This window comes from Emydura macquarii, unplaced genomic scaffold (genome assembly GCF_026122565.2).
Source record: "Emydura macquarii macquarii isolate MOO-44397 ecotype Brisbane River unplaced genomic scaffold, CSIRO-AGI_Emac_v2 contig_67, whole genome shotgun sequence".
NCBI lineage: Eukaryota > Metazoa > Chordata > Testudines > Chelidae > Emydura > Emydura macquarii.
The window spans coordinates 8891160-8905748 of NW_027130204.1; the positions used below are offsets into that span (position 1 = coordinate 8891160).

At 39.2% G+C, this 14589-nt stretch overlaps 1 protein-coding gene across 4 annotated transcripts in view; it reads left to right on the top strand.

The window, feature by feature from the left end:
* The first annotated feature begins 288 nt into the window (after window positions 1-288).
* The window catches only part of LRMDA (leucine rich melanocyte differentiation associated), an 877229-nt gene continuing 862928 nt past the window's right edge, over window positions 289-14589 (top strand). For all 4 annotated transcript variants that reach the window (XM_067539479.1, XM_067539487.1, XM_067539495.1 and 1 more), the window contains exons 1-2: window positions 289-544; window positions 7079-7179. In XM_067539479.1, coding sequence (XP_067395580.1) covers window positions 515-544; window positions 7079-7179 — 131 coding nt within the window. In that variant the 5' untranslated portion in view covers window positions 289-514. The remainder of the gene's footprint in view (window positions 545-7078; window positions 7180-14589) is intronic.

The following is a 14589-nucleotide window of genomic DNA, read 5'->3' on the forward strand; positions in this document are numbered from 1 at the left end:
GGGCGGGGCTGGGAAGCCCCTATCTCCCTCAGCCCAGCCCAGGCTTGGGGGGAGGGGGGGCAGTCCTACCACCCCCAGCTCCAGGGCCACTTCCCCGTGGGGGAAGCTCGCTGCAGGTGGTGCGGGCCGGGCCGGGCCGGGCCGGGCCGCGCGCCCCGGGCAGCCCGCCCCGTGTGTACAGAGCTGGGGTTTGCATGCCACCGCCGGTTCGCCTGGGGAGCGGCCAGCTGCGTTTATTAGCACAGAGAGGAGCCGGCCCGGGGCGGCTTCCGCCCGGGATCAGCTGACTGCAGCGAGGAAGTACCAGCAGCTGGGCTGAGTTGCTGAGTCCTTAGAGGCAGGGAGAGGAGAGGGAGTGACACCCTCCACCCCCCAAAAAGCACAGCCCCACTGACTGAACTCAAACCCTGCAGCTCGCCCTGCCCGCTACACTCTCCCCCCTGCCCCGCCCCAAGGGCTGCAGCTGAGCCTGAGGGGCCACAGCCCAGGCCGCGCGCGCGTGTAGCTTGCAGAGATGGCAGGGGTCGTGGGAAACGGAGCTCAAGTAAGTGCCGGTGTCCAGCTGTTTGCAAAGCCTCGCAGTAGCCACTTTTGGCGGGTCTGTTTCCCCCCGCCTTCCACAACGTGCGCGTGGCCGGTCTGTCTCTTCGTGGGGGGCGTGGGCGTATTTCATTCGGAGCTGCACGTATCCCTCCCTCCCCCGCGCTTGGGCTTGTCCTTTCCCTCCTCTCCCCCCACTTCAGAGAGCCGCACTTCAGTTATTTACTTATTAAGTTCTGCAGCCGCTTGTGGCTCAGAAGTGCCAGTCTCTGAGTTCCACCCCATACTTTTCCCTTAAAGCGCAGAGCCTGGGGAGTGGCTTTGGGCGTTACCTGATGATGTGCCAGGCTATTTTTTCAGTAACTGTTTAAAAAAAAAAAAAAAAAATCGACCCCCTTCTTGGTTGCAATTCATAGTGCAAAGGGCACGTGGGGGGCTGGGAGGAGGCGGGAGCTAAAGGTGAGTCAAACCCCCCTACAGTGTCGCTTGTGCTTGTTCAGTGTCCATGCAGGTTCTGTTACTTGGGGGAAATTGCACTGAAAAATTGCTGTAGTCACTTGCTTTGTTGGGGTTAGACTCATGAAGTTTACTTTCACTTTATACTCCAATAAAACTTATCAGTTACTCTAAATAAACTCTCCTATGAACATAATTGCCAGCCCAGCTGTAAATACACTATGCTTTTACTCCTGAGAGGTGGTTGGTTATTAGTATGTTTCTCTTGTATGAAAAACCCATCACTTACAAAATGCTACAAACTCTGGTTCCCTGCATCCCCCACTTGGTAGGGGATTGTTTCTTTTAATTGTTATATTTACAATGGATATGCTTTAAAATGCGCTCCCATCGGGAGTGCTCAGCATGTGTTTCAGATTGGATGCGGATGTTGTTCAGGCACAGGCCCTAGAAAGTTGTGCTTGTAAAAATAAATATAATCAATCAATCAATCACATCCCATGCAGCTGTGGTGAAATTAATATAGTGAATTATTGCTTCTAAAGGCAGTTCACTGGCCACACTTAGATTCTTAGGTATAAACGTTGACCACTTTAGTGCAACTGTATGTTTTGCTGAAGCTTTCCCAGTATCTGACTGCATATAGACTGACAATATGTATCCATAGTACCATTTCTTTTGCAAATGGTGCATGCATTAAGGCAACAAAAGGGAAATAATTTTTTTTATTGCTTTGTGTCTTTCTAAAATCACTGATATTTGTCATTTTACCTGAAATAGAAGCTTCTTTTTTCTGTGGCCTGTGTCAGGTTTTATAATGATGTATTGACCAGATGGCTTAGGAGCTGGGAATGAGTTTATGGAGCTTTTCAGATAATAGGAAAACCTATAAATAAATAGGCCATGGACTCAATTTCACCCAGGATGGTAGTGTCTGAATGTTGTTGGCCTCTGCGGGCATCTTTTGAGAGCTTTGGCTGGTATAAATTATCATATCTCCATTAACATCCTCAGCAATTTACACCTGTTGAGGATCTGCCCCTAGGTATGTATGTCTCAGAATCCCCCCTCTCCTCACCCTTGTTACTAATAGGCCTCAGATGGGCAGCCAGATTTGAATAGGCCACAGAGAGTTAATAGTCCTTTGACCTTTTAGAGGATGAGGTGTACAGAGAAGATAAATCCTACTGGAAGGGCTATGTGCATGAAGGGAAAAAGCGTGTATTGTTCTATATTTTTTTATGAACAATTAGAGGACTTCCCGTTCCAAGGGTTTTCACCAGGTCCAAAATCACTAATATCTTTAAAGAATAAATGAAAATATGGGGGGGGGGTCCCCCAAAATGTTTTCCTTATGCTTACTTTTAGCAGAGAAACACATGTGCTTCATATGTATAATACTGTCATTTGTTTATGGGGAAACTTTCAGCAGCACAAAAGGGAGTAAGGAACCCAACTCCTACTGCTTTTCTGTGGGAGTCAGGCATCAAACTCACCCCTTTGGCTTTAAATTTCCCAATAGTTTGTCTACTGTTTTTTGCTCTATGACCTTTTTGAAAAAACAAACAACCTTTTTAGAAGGCTGGTATTTATATGAAAATACTTCATCATAACCTCAAAGAGTGCTGCACGGCTACACACGTCTCTGATATGATCATTCTTTTGACAGATATTTTAGTTAGGTGAATTCTATGTATACCTTCTAGAAATGGTGATTGTGCAAGCAATTGGCTAACTTTGCAGATGTTGTAAGAAACGGCTTCTGTGGTCTTTGTGGTGTGCTATGGCATGGAGTGTATGATTCTTTCTTCCCTAGAGGTTGAACATATCCCTTCTAAACTAAACATTTTCTTAATTTAACTGTGTGCTGAGTAATAGGAAGTTTGCTTCAAAACACGACTCTCTTTCAGGCATAGCATATGAATATTAGTTATGGTGTATTTTTAATAATTGATTCTCTCTTCACGATTCTCAATTAACAGGAGAACATACAAGCTTATAGCAGCATACAGCATGATGCTCAACTGACTAGTAACACACTCCTGATGTAAGTCTCTGGTCCATGGCAGTGAGTGTTGCACCAGTCTTCGTGTGCATCCTCTTTAAATTTATGAAAAATTCTACTGGGAAACACGCTTCATGGCATTTATGACAGGACAGTGAGAGAAACAACACTGCTCACAATGCAGTGTCATTATAAAATGGTCAGATGCAGTAAAGGTAACTTGCATCATACTCTTCAATATGTGAGGAAAGAGGTACGAGTGAAGCTAGTTAAGATGGCAATGTCAATTTAAAATGTGTTTAAAAATACCCCCAAAATTCTTCCCGAACTTACTGCTAACTAGAATGGTGCAAAATGTTCACAATAAAATCTGTAATCACACACAACCTTCCTTGTTTGGAGTTTGATTATAAACTTCCTAAACTTGGCCCAGGTTGGTTACCCCACATAGGACACCAAATAGCTGTTGGATGGCAACAACTTTTGGTTACTGCCAACCTGGTCTGGATTTGAACCAGAAAACTAGATCTGGAATGTTCTGAACCCAATTACCAATCTTCTGGATTTTCTAGTCCCCTCAACCTTGTTGGCCTATGAGAACGATGGGATATCAGGGGAGCAGTTTTACTGAAGATAAAGCTGTCTTATATCCAAAAGAACCAAGGAATGAGACCTGGTCCTTTATAGTGCTCCACTCTAGCTAGTTATTGCAATGGGCTGGACAGCCACCGTACGTGTCAGTATCTATGAGTAATGTTGAGGGTGTGAGGCTTCTGAAAAGACCAGTACTTGAAGGCTGATCCTTGCTCAAGAAAGTATGGGGGGGAGGGATATGGTAGGGAAAATAGTTTCTATTGCTTCCCTGGTTAATTGCTTTCAGCTGAAAATAAAAACAATTTTGGAGAAATCTTATTAATGTAGTCCTAGTGTTGGATGAGTATCCAATTGTGATAGGTGTTTCATAAGCAGTTTAATCTATACTACTACTATTTTAATCCAGATTCTTATAGTTAATGTCAATACCTTCTTTATAATGGTTTAAAAAGTCTTTTCTGGAAGCATGTTAATATTCCCTGGGTGTTTGAATCCTGTTGCAATGTGTGGCAGTCAGGCAGGGCAGACCCTGATAGGTAGCTAAAACAAGTGTATGCACCTCTTTCTTCACATATTCCTCACTGGCAAGAACTGGCATTTCTGTGGGTTCTTGAAAAAGCGAGACTTCTAAAAATTTTATTTTATTTTAATACAAAAAGCTGCTTCCATCGTGAATATGGTGAATGTCCAGGAATTCACTCTCATGTCTCGGGTATGGAATTTCACCCTTGCCCTGAAAAGCTGGTGGAAATGTAAGAAATTTCATGTGCAATCAGATTTTTTAACAACTTCTTATAAAGCAAAAATTGAAAATTTCCTACAGGTCTGCGTACCAAAGTTTCATGGGGATAATACCTTATAAAGGTGCTGGGAGGCTTTGATTAATGTTTTTAAATCCTTGGAAAGACACTGTGTTAACAGTAGAATACTTTGCACTAGAATAATCTGAGCAAAATGTGTTGTCTTTACCCAATATGGATTTGATTAGGAGACCAAGGTTAAGATCCTTACCATTTTAGAAAGAATGCCAGATGATCCTGAAGAAGTACAAGTGGTCAGGAGTTCACCATTCTTGAAGTATCTTGCTCCCCCACAGCAAAAAATGGTGGGGAGGGGAAGAGGCTAGTCTAAATAAATGACCTGCATTCCCATTGATTTAGGAATCCACTTGGTTACCATTACTTAGTCTCCATCAGTATACAGGCTAAAGAATATGAAAGTGATACCACACTTACGGAGCATGCACTCAGCATGGTCAGAGAGAGGTCAAATGTCGAATCTTCAGAGGTATTGAGCAAATTAGGCCTTTAGTGATTTGCCTCAGGTCTCACAGTGCCAGAACTGGGGTTAAAATAAAGATATTCTGTTTCCCAGTCCTTTATTCTATTCACTACATTTAACACCATCAAATTCCCCTTTTATTTTCATTAGCGAAATTATTCTTCACTTGCTGTACTGATCTCTTCTGTGGTCTTCATGGTAAAATCTTAGGCTATGTTCAGACTGACGGCGGCAAAATCACCACCGCCAGATCGATCTTTCTTGATTGATTGAGCGGTCAGTGAGACCTGCTCAATCGATCAGGAAGTCGACTGAGTAAGTCCACCCCCTCAAGTAGCGTACCGCTGGGCCGGGAACGCTGTTCCTGTTGGCTCAGCGCAGTGTGAACAGCGCACAGAAGGGGGAAGCAGAGCAGTTGACTACTTTGTGTAGTTTGCGTAACTCCCGTCGACTGCTGCCAAATCACGCGGTCAGTGTGAACCAGCCCTAAGTGTATATTTCACCTCAGAGGTGGCTGCCTTTCAGTGGTGGATTGACTGAATCATCTATTAAAATAGATGTCTGTGCGTATGCATGCATCTTGTAAAGTGCTTTGTGATCTTTTGGGATGAAAAGCATTATACAAGTAAGATGTATGCATGTAAGATGTTTTTTTTTTTGTTTTTTTTTTTTGAAGAGGGCTTCCACTATTTTCAAGTCATTTGGATGTCAGCTATCCAAAGAAATCCCTTTTCCTCTTCCTCCTTGTAGTTGTGAAAGGCAAATCTGTGTCTTGGTATTAGAATTTATTACAAGAAGAAGGGGGAAGAAATTGCTAGGCTGAACTTTGAGGTCTCTATTTTTCAGCTCATGTATTCAAAGTAAAAATTACTTCACGGTAGTCAGCTATCTTTCTCAGCTGAAGTTACTGAACAAGAATGATTTAAAGGGGATGCAATATTGTATTATCAGATTGCAATGATTTTAAGACTGGATGAAACACAGGGATGATGTGTAAAAGTGAAGAATACATTGGCAAGCTGTCCTGTACGGTAGATTATGTTTCAGAGAACATGAAATATTATCAAAACAGAACATGAATTACTGTTGTTGTTAATTTGTTCTTTATCTGGAATTTGAATACTTGGGCATTTTTAGACCAATTGTAAAGGGGGCTCTAACTTAGCATTTATATTGCTTAGTATTAAATATTGTGATACCCAACTAAGCAGCAAGTTGTCATAAAAGGCAGGATTCCTGCAGAGCAAAACTTACAAATGTCAGCTTTTATTTTTTTCATAATTCTATTGATTTTTTTAGTAGCTAGTCAGGGTTGCCATTTCCTTGGTGTAAGTGGCTTACTGGAGAGATGATCCAGCATAGGGATAGAATTCATTAAAGCTTATATCTGGCATTCCTGCTCTTTATTTCAGCGGGGATTCTTGGAAGAAATCAGACCAAAGACTTCAACCAAAGCTCTTAAAGTATGGCAGGATATATAAACATTGCCACCCTATTATGTGGCGGTATCATCGTCTATTTCATCAGAGAAATCTTACTAGCCTACCTATTTTGCTACCGACAATTGCTGTAAAAAAAAAAAAAAAGCCCCCAATTATACATAAGGGAGAAGTGTTGTCTGAGCACAGGACCTCCTGAGGGCTTAGCTTAGTTTTGGAGCTGATTTGCTTTTGCTATCTTATTGGTCTTGGACAATTTACTTAGCCTTTCTGCTGTTTCCCTGTTGTACAGCTGGGTAAATACCTGCCTCATAGGGATGTTGTGGGGACTGACTATTTGTACAGTGCTTTGAAAATTCTGGCCAGAATTTTCAGAAATGACTAATGATTTGGGTGCATCCCATTTTGGGTGCCTAAACTGAGATATAAAGTATTAATGGGAGTGCAAAATATTATAAATTACTAACATGCTAGCAAACATGGTATATTTATGCATAAATTAGGCAATCCCAATCCAATTTACATTCAGCTATGAATTAATAACTATTAAACTGATCATAGCAGAAGAAAAGTGAGAGACTGATGGAGTCCATAGCATTGAAACTGATGTATCTTGGAAGGTGGTAGTGAATGTTATCATTTTATTTCCCCTGTCATTGGATCAATGAGAAGAAGCAGTATGAAAACCTGTACATTGGTCTTTTATTTTATTTATTTATTTATTTTAATATTTTATTAAATATTTCCTCTTTTGAATTTGCAGGTGTCCTATATTAGTCAAGATTGCAAAGAAATTCCAGAATTTCTAGGAAGAAAATACGGAGGTATTGCAAAACGGCTAGACCTTAGTTTCAACTTGTTAAGGTATGTGACAATGTTTCTCAAGTGCACTATAAGCGGAATTAGGCTGTGCCTCCAAAAATGAAATATGTTTCACTTTTTCATATTTTAAGTTGCTATCTGCACATTCTCCCTATTTGGATAAGGATAAAAAAGTACATTAAGTTGTCTTAATAGTTACCATATTATATGTTGCTATTATATTTAAAATAGTGGTTCTGTTTTTATAGACATTTATCTTATATTTAACACTTTTGATGCATGTGGAGAAATAATGATCAGGTAAGTCTATCAAAAGCTTTTAGCATCAATTCAGATAATACACAATGCATTGTTGCGTTGTTTTAATTTTTTCTTTCCTGGAAAACAAGCAAAACAAAATTTTTCTGTGGAAGAAATGGAGAATGAGTCTAACAGTGCTTCACCAGTAGCGAAGTTACAAGTAAGTGTGCTCTCCTTTACTCCTTTTTCCTTGCATGTTTACAGTTGTGACCTTCAAAGTTCTGGGATATTGTCTTCCCAGATGGTGTGTTTAAAATGAGTTCATACAATGCAGGCATCAGTATTTTTTTCAAATGTTAAAACAAAACTCTCCTTCTGGAGAAGTCCTACAACATTTAGTTCAACATAAAGAATTCTGTAGGATTGTGCAAAAAACCTATTGAAAGGAGATATCTTTATTTAAACTGCATTCAATTTTTACAGTAGTTTCAATAGAACCCTACTGGCTTCATCCTTAAGTTTTACTGCGCAGTTGTATAAAGGTTACACTTTACAGATTTGGATTTCTGCAGTTTATTTTGGCATAAGAAGCTTTTTTCTCAAGTGCTGTGAGTTCTCCATAGTTGCCATGAAGATTTTTGGTACTAGTTTGAAGTCCATGGAAATAAGACCATAATGGGTCTTATAAGTCTACTTATAAAAATTGTCAGTTGAAAGCAATGCAATAGTATCTTGTTCTACTAAAAGATAAGTTAAAGATAGTATATTTTATGTAACACTTATTATAGATGATATTCTATTCCACTCTAAACTATGAAGGACTGATTATGATCTCAGATACGCAAGAGATAGCGGAGCAGAACCGGCATTGAAGAACAGTCTGTGCATTGTAAATACTGATGACTCTTACAATCTAACGTGTTACTTATCCATACTGTGAAGGACATCATCTTAAACCAAAGCAAACTGTGAACAGAAAACATAATTTTGCTAAAGAGATTGTACAGAAACTTCTGCCGCTTCTTTTCAAAACCTTTCTAGAGTTCCTCATGTACATGTGCTTAATGCTTAAGCAGGATTACTCTTCTGTTCTTGGATGTATGGAAGTAATGGACCTGGGCAAAGAATTTGTTCTTTGCATTCTGTGCAAGATTTTGAAGAGTAATTCCTCTCAAACATTCAGTTTATTCTTGAAATATTTATGCAGCACTTGATTTGTAATGTAATCTTAAAGATCTTAACAGGAACAAAATGCACTGAAATTGGCAATGTGTGTTTGAGGGGAAACCCATATCCCCCGCTTCTCCCCATGGGAAATCTTTTTAGAGAGGAGGGAGAAAATAAATGATAGAGCTCAAATGGGTTATGAAGGAGAGTGAGTTAAACGGGTAGACTTTAGCTCACCTTTGATCTAGGACAGTGACACTTTGTGATGCCATTCAAAACACTTAATCTTGCAGTGGGTGGAATGAAGCTGTAATGGCTATAACTGTGAGGACAGACAGTTGACTGCTTGCAATGGTGGAAATCAGGACTTAAGTTGAGAAGGAAAGTGATTTCTCCTTGTTAAAATAAACTAAGGCCAGAAGAGACAAGAGAAGAGAGGGAATAAGGATCCCTTGTTTACTGTTTGAGCCACGATAGAAATATAAAGTCACATACTGACAGGTCATGTATCAAGTGTCCACTGTATTACTGTACTCTGAAACCCTAGTGTATCATTGGTCATAGTATAAGACAGAAAACATGTTCATGAAAGTTCATAGCCTTCAGTGATGTGCATTCGGTAAGGATGTCATGGGCATTGGCTGAAGCAGTTTTCAACAGTGAAATATTTTCATCCTACTTAAGCAAATTTCATTTGCTTGAAGAATTGACAATGCTGTAGTATAGTGAGGAATTTTCTGATTTAATAATAGTGAATCTATTAGAAAATGTAAAGTTTGATTTAGTCTTTTTAAAAGCCATTTTTGGGGAAATGGGGAAAGTATGCTAGCTGCACAAAGTTTCTTTATTGAGAGAGAGATTTAGCTTAATTGGAAAAATCAGTCAGTCCACGAGTCTGGAAAGGTATTGCATCCAATCAAAAGGTCATAATAAAGATGAGGGGAGTTGTGTGTTCTGCAGGCAGTTTAATTTTATTTTTGTCTTGTAATTTATGACAGGGTGCTTTTCGTGTGGGATAGTCTTCTTACTTTTGTATACCAATCTAAATAACAGTTCTTGAACTTTGAATTTTGACCACTGAGAGATTATTGCATCAGAAAGGGTAACATCCCCATCCCCCACATACTTTATATAGAAATGGCTTATATAACTGGAATGGTTGTTACTATCTACTAGTTAGTTAACTACTTGAATATTTGCAAATTTGTAGATTTTTAGCATTCAGTAGGCATTAAAAATTATAGGATGGGGAGGAAACAGGAAAGAGATCTGATAGGAGAAACTGTTAATTCAGTTTGTATTGTGAATGAAACAAATGGGTAGTGTGTGTTCTTGTAGGCCCCAATCCTATTTTTATTGATGTCAGTGGAAGCTGGGTCAAGACTGCAGGGCCTTATTTTCAGAAAGGCTGAACAACCATGTGTCCAGCTGAAGTTTGCAGGACGTCATAGGTAGTTTGCATGTCCTTACTTTTTAGCTTGCATTATTTCATGATAAAGTGATTTTTTTTTTTTTTTTTTTTTTTAATGAGATCTGAAATAGAACAAGTTCATTTGAATTACTGGCCATAGATTTCATTCCCTCTCTAAAAATCTAAGCAAATCAGCTAAGATCCCTTTCAAGAAGAAAAATTCACTCAAACTCTGGAAAGAGAATTAAATTGATATTCTCTCAGCATAGACCTCCACGATGGACAAGCACAGGCTGTTGAAGCTTGCATGTGTATAGGACCTGATCGTGCAAGATGAGTGCCTCCTGCCTGGGGAGGACTAACTCAACTGGAATTAGAGACTTTTGGTATCTTGCAGGATCAAGTCTATTTAACAGCAAAAAATGACACTGACCGAATATCACTCTTTGGGGATTAGTGAAAGTTACCTCTTTTGTTTACATAAATGAATAAGAGCACATGGGCATATAGTGTATATTCAAATGATCTGTTGAGCAGAAAACACATTCAAAGGGGCTGAATACTTTGTAGGCCATCTAGTAGTAAATTGTTTCATTCTGGGTTTTCCCAAACAGAACAATTGTAAATAGTATATTAAACTTATAGAAGTATCACTACATTGAGACTATAAGATAAAATAACATGGAGCTGAGCAGCTACCGCTCGAGTTCAATATGTCAGTTGTTTTAAAGGTGGTTTGTGGCAAGGGTAGTACTGAGCTTTGCTGTTACATCACTGTCCAAACCCACTGTTAATCTGGAGTACTTCCATTCAGTGCTTAAAAAAAACAAAGTTAATCCCTTAGTCATATGTTTATAAAAACATACATCACAAGAGACTGGTGAAATGTTTTTTCAGTCACCTGTGACTATTATCAAATGGGAAATGTCTAACATAGGTGTTGTACTCCTTTTTAGCCCTTTCTCTGAGTGTATTTTTTTTCACATGGTGCCAGTGTTTCCATGTCATAATCAAAGCTGCTGGATCTGCAGCTACTGCAAGGCGTAGCTTGCTGAGGAACATCCTCACACAGTACACTAGATGTCTTAAGAGTTACATGTCCAAAAAGGGCAATAAAAGATGTCTATCAATCTAGCAATAAAAGTTAGAAAACTTAATTGACACAACAGGAAGCTTTGTTTTTTGTTTTGTTTTTTTAAAATAAAATGACTTGCATTCACAGATTATTTAACATCACTATGATAAATTTAGTCAGTGAAAAATAGCATTGGAAAAAAATTTCTGTTAAACATAATACTTGTAGCTATTTTCTGCTTAATCCTGCAAGAGGATTATACGGTGCTGTTTGACCAGGTAACATTAGACACCTTCTTGCCAGAAGCAATGGTGCAGGTTGCAGACTTGTGATCTGTGGCATTGGATTCTCCTCTAGTGTCTTACATATATCTAGGAAATACAACTTTTTTGTAGGAGGCTAGATTTCTAATATACTGCATAGATACTGTGATGAATGTGATGCATTAGGTGACTTGCTTCTTAATAGAGAATATTGTGGTTTCTTGAACAGTTTTATCAGTGAATTGGGCAGGTACTGACTCTGGTAATATAAATAACTTCACAGCAGACATAAAGACAGCGGCTAGGTGAGTTCCTCAGTTAATTATTTGTGAGGTCTTTTACAAAGTAAATCTAGAGTCTGTGCTGTCAATGGAAAGCTGCTTAAAACCAAGTGGTGTTTGGTGATTGACTAACAAACATGATACATGCAAAAAAAATAGGGAAGGATCAGCCAAGCATGCTGTGATGTGATAAATAATGATTAACTTCCAGAAAGTAGCCTTGAACAGAACTTTAGCTGCCACAATCATGACGTCCGTCAGCAGATTGTGTGTTGTGCACATCTCTTGGAAATAATAGTTAATGAGATGCACAGAGTGAAGATACTTTCCGTTCTCTTCTTGGGTTCTTCCCGATTCAGATTGGGATGACAGTCCTGTTTAGATCAAAAGTTAGTTATTTCAGCTGATTCTAATTATCTGCTACATTTCATTCTCAAAAACCATTTTAAGGATCCTTTTGAGGTTGGCTGGAAATAAACATTTAACTGAAGGTGCTGTTTCTTTCTGTTGTTCTGACATTTGGTTTTTAAATTGCCTATATGTTCATCTGGACTTTAAAATTCATACACTTAGGGTTGGGGATGACATAAATCCACAGTGTTTCTTGTTAGATATGTTTACTACTAGACTGGTGTGGTCATCTTCTGTCATGTAACTGAATGTGGCAGCCATTTTGAATCTATGTTGAGGGGTGGTGGTTGGAATGGTGAGAAGGAGGAATCTTCAGTTTCTAACCTTAGAAATGAACTATTTTCGCCACACTGCTGTATAAATACTCCATTTTGCAGCAAAACATTGTGTGTGCCTGTGTGTGTTAGTCATGGCTGCTGATTGAGAGCACAATAAATCCTGTTTTTTATAGGATACTGTAGAATCCATAGTTCTCATAATATGTAGAAAGCCAGAGTACTAGTCCTTATTTCAGACAGAAACAATGTAAGGGGCAACAGCCTAAATGCAAAAGTCATGGAGTTGTCATTGTTGAGGAGATGATAGCTGGCAGGCTCCACTGAAGTGGGTTTGAAGAAGGGAAGTTAATTAGGACAGTTGGAAGTGAGAAGTTGCCTGTTTCCTGAAAGGGGTAGTAACTAAGCTGAGAAGGAGACAAAGGGGCAAACAAGCAAAGAAGATCTGGTGTAAGAAGGAAGATGAGATGTAGGATGAGGTGCAGAGACCTGTAGATATTCACCCGCCATCTGGTACATTTTATCAGCTTGAAGAGAGAAAAAAAGATTGGAAGCTTTATTTACTGTTTCGGGTGGGAACCCCTCTGTGCTAGATTTCTCTCTCCATACTAAAGATTAAATTGGTTCTGGTGTTTGGGTGACACACACGATATATATTGGTGTCATTTTATGCTAAATAATAATTGCTAGTTGGTTCATTGAGAAGCCAGTTTAATTCTCTGCTCAGTGTATGAAATTTATGAATTTCCTCTTTTTTTCCTTTCAGAAATTCAGTCTGGTTTTAATTGCCGAAGAGCAGGGAAGGGTAATTCTCAGCTCTTGGCCAATGAAGGAAGATTAATCCAGTCGTTGGGTTTATTGAGATTTAGAGAGATCTTTCCCACCTCCCTGAGGTGCAGATTATTTCTGCTAGGGGCATGAATAATTTATGCTTTATGCATGCACATAATTGTCACTGTTGAGCTGGGTGAGGATGTAGGCAAAAATATGCCCTGTAATCCTAGATCTTACTCTGGAATGCTCCTCCATGACTTCTGTGAGTTTGGGCCTGTGGAGTGATGTCTCTGTGGGCTCTGGTGGAGAGCAGGAAGTTCTTTGCCTCTCTGCTCCGCCTCTTGCCTGCATGTATGTGAAAGTGGAAGCCAGAATCTGGCCCCCGTTTTAGAGGGCATGTTCTTCCTAGCTCCAAGGAGGTTTCTTTTGTGTTTTGTTTTTGTCTCCCCCTCCCCTCAACCCTGCCATTGTTGCAGAAATAAGACTCTCAGAACAGGGAGATGAAAAACAAAAGTTTAAAAAAAATCAAGATAAAGTATGACATACTTTTAAAGCCTTGAGTCTGATCTTTATAGCTTTTAGAAATGTTTAAGAAAATGCACTATTGTTAAAACTTTTTGATGGATTTATTTGTAAGGTAGAGAAATATTTTCATCGTAATTGGGTAACTCTTAATAGTAGCAATTGCATATTTATCAGTGTGAGAGGCTGTTATTAATGTAGCTGTCGTGCACAAACACATTTCTGCATTAAATCCATTTAGTATGTGCATTATTGGGTCTAAAATGTCACCAGGACATCAAAGCCCCCTTAGGCATAAGAGCACAACGCCCTGCTGTGGCTGCAGAAAGGGCTTGATCAATAAATGTAACACGTTAATGCAGAGCAAATAGAATAAAAGATTTCTTTGACAAGACATGAAAAATCACCTTGTGGCAGCTGGCATGGTGATGCCATTTCAGCGGAGACACTAGGCAAAGTTGATCTGACAAGTAAAGAGGAGAGATGATGGTTATAAGGTGCTTTTGTTTCAAACTTCTTTCTTGACCTGTCAGGATTTGAAGGAGCCTGAATGGCCCTTTTTTGTCATGTGAAAATTGTAGACTTAGGCAGTTATGAAGCAGTTATCTCTTCTCAAATTGTGAATGCTGCTGTTTAATTGATTCACTTAGCATTTGAAACTGTCACGCATTAATAATTGCTAAATCCTGTAGATACTGCTCCAGTATGTCATGCTTAAATGTGTAGTTATCAGAAAATTAATATCCTTAATGAACCGGTGCTTTCAAACTAGCATTGCATGAAATCTCTTTTGCCCTTTCATTTGCTGAAGGTATATCAGCCAGTTTTCAGAAAAACTCCCGACAGTTTGTGCTGCTTTTTTTTTTTTTTTTTTGATGCCCGACAAATGCCAGTTTTGCTTTGGGTACATAGTGTGCTCAATGACAATAAATATAGTAATTATACTGGAGTTAGTAATTAACATAATTATAGTCAATTAGGACAAATACAGTGCAGAGCTAAATAAATGAGGGGAGAAATTAGCAAGCTAATT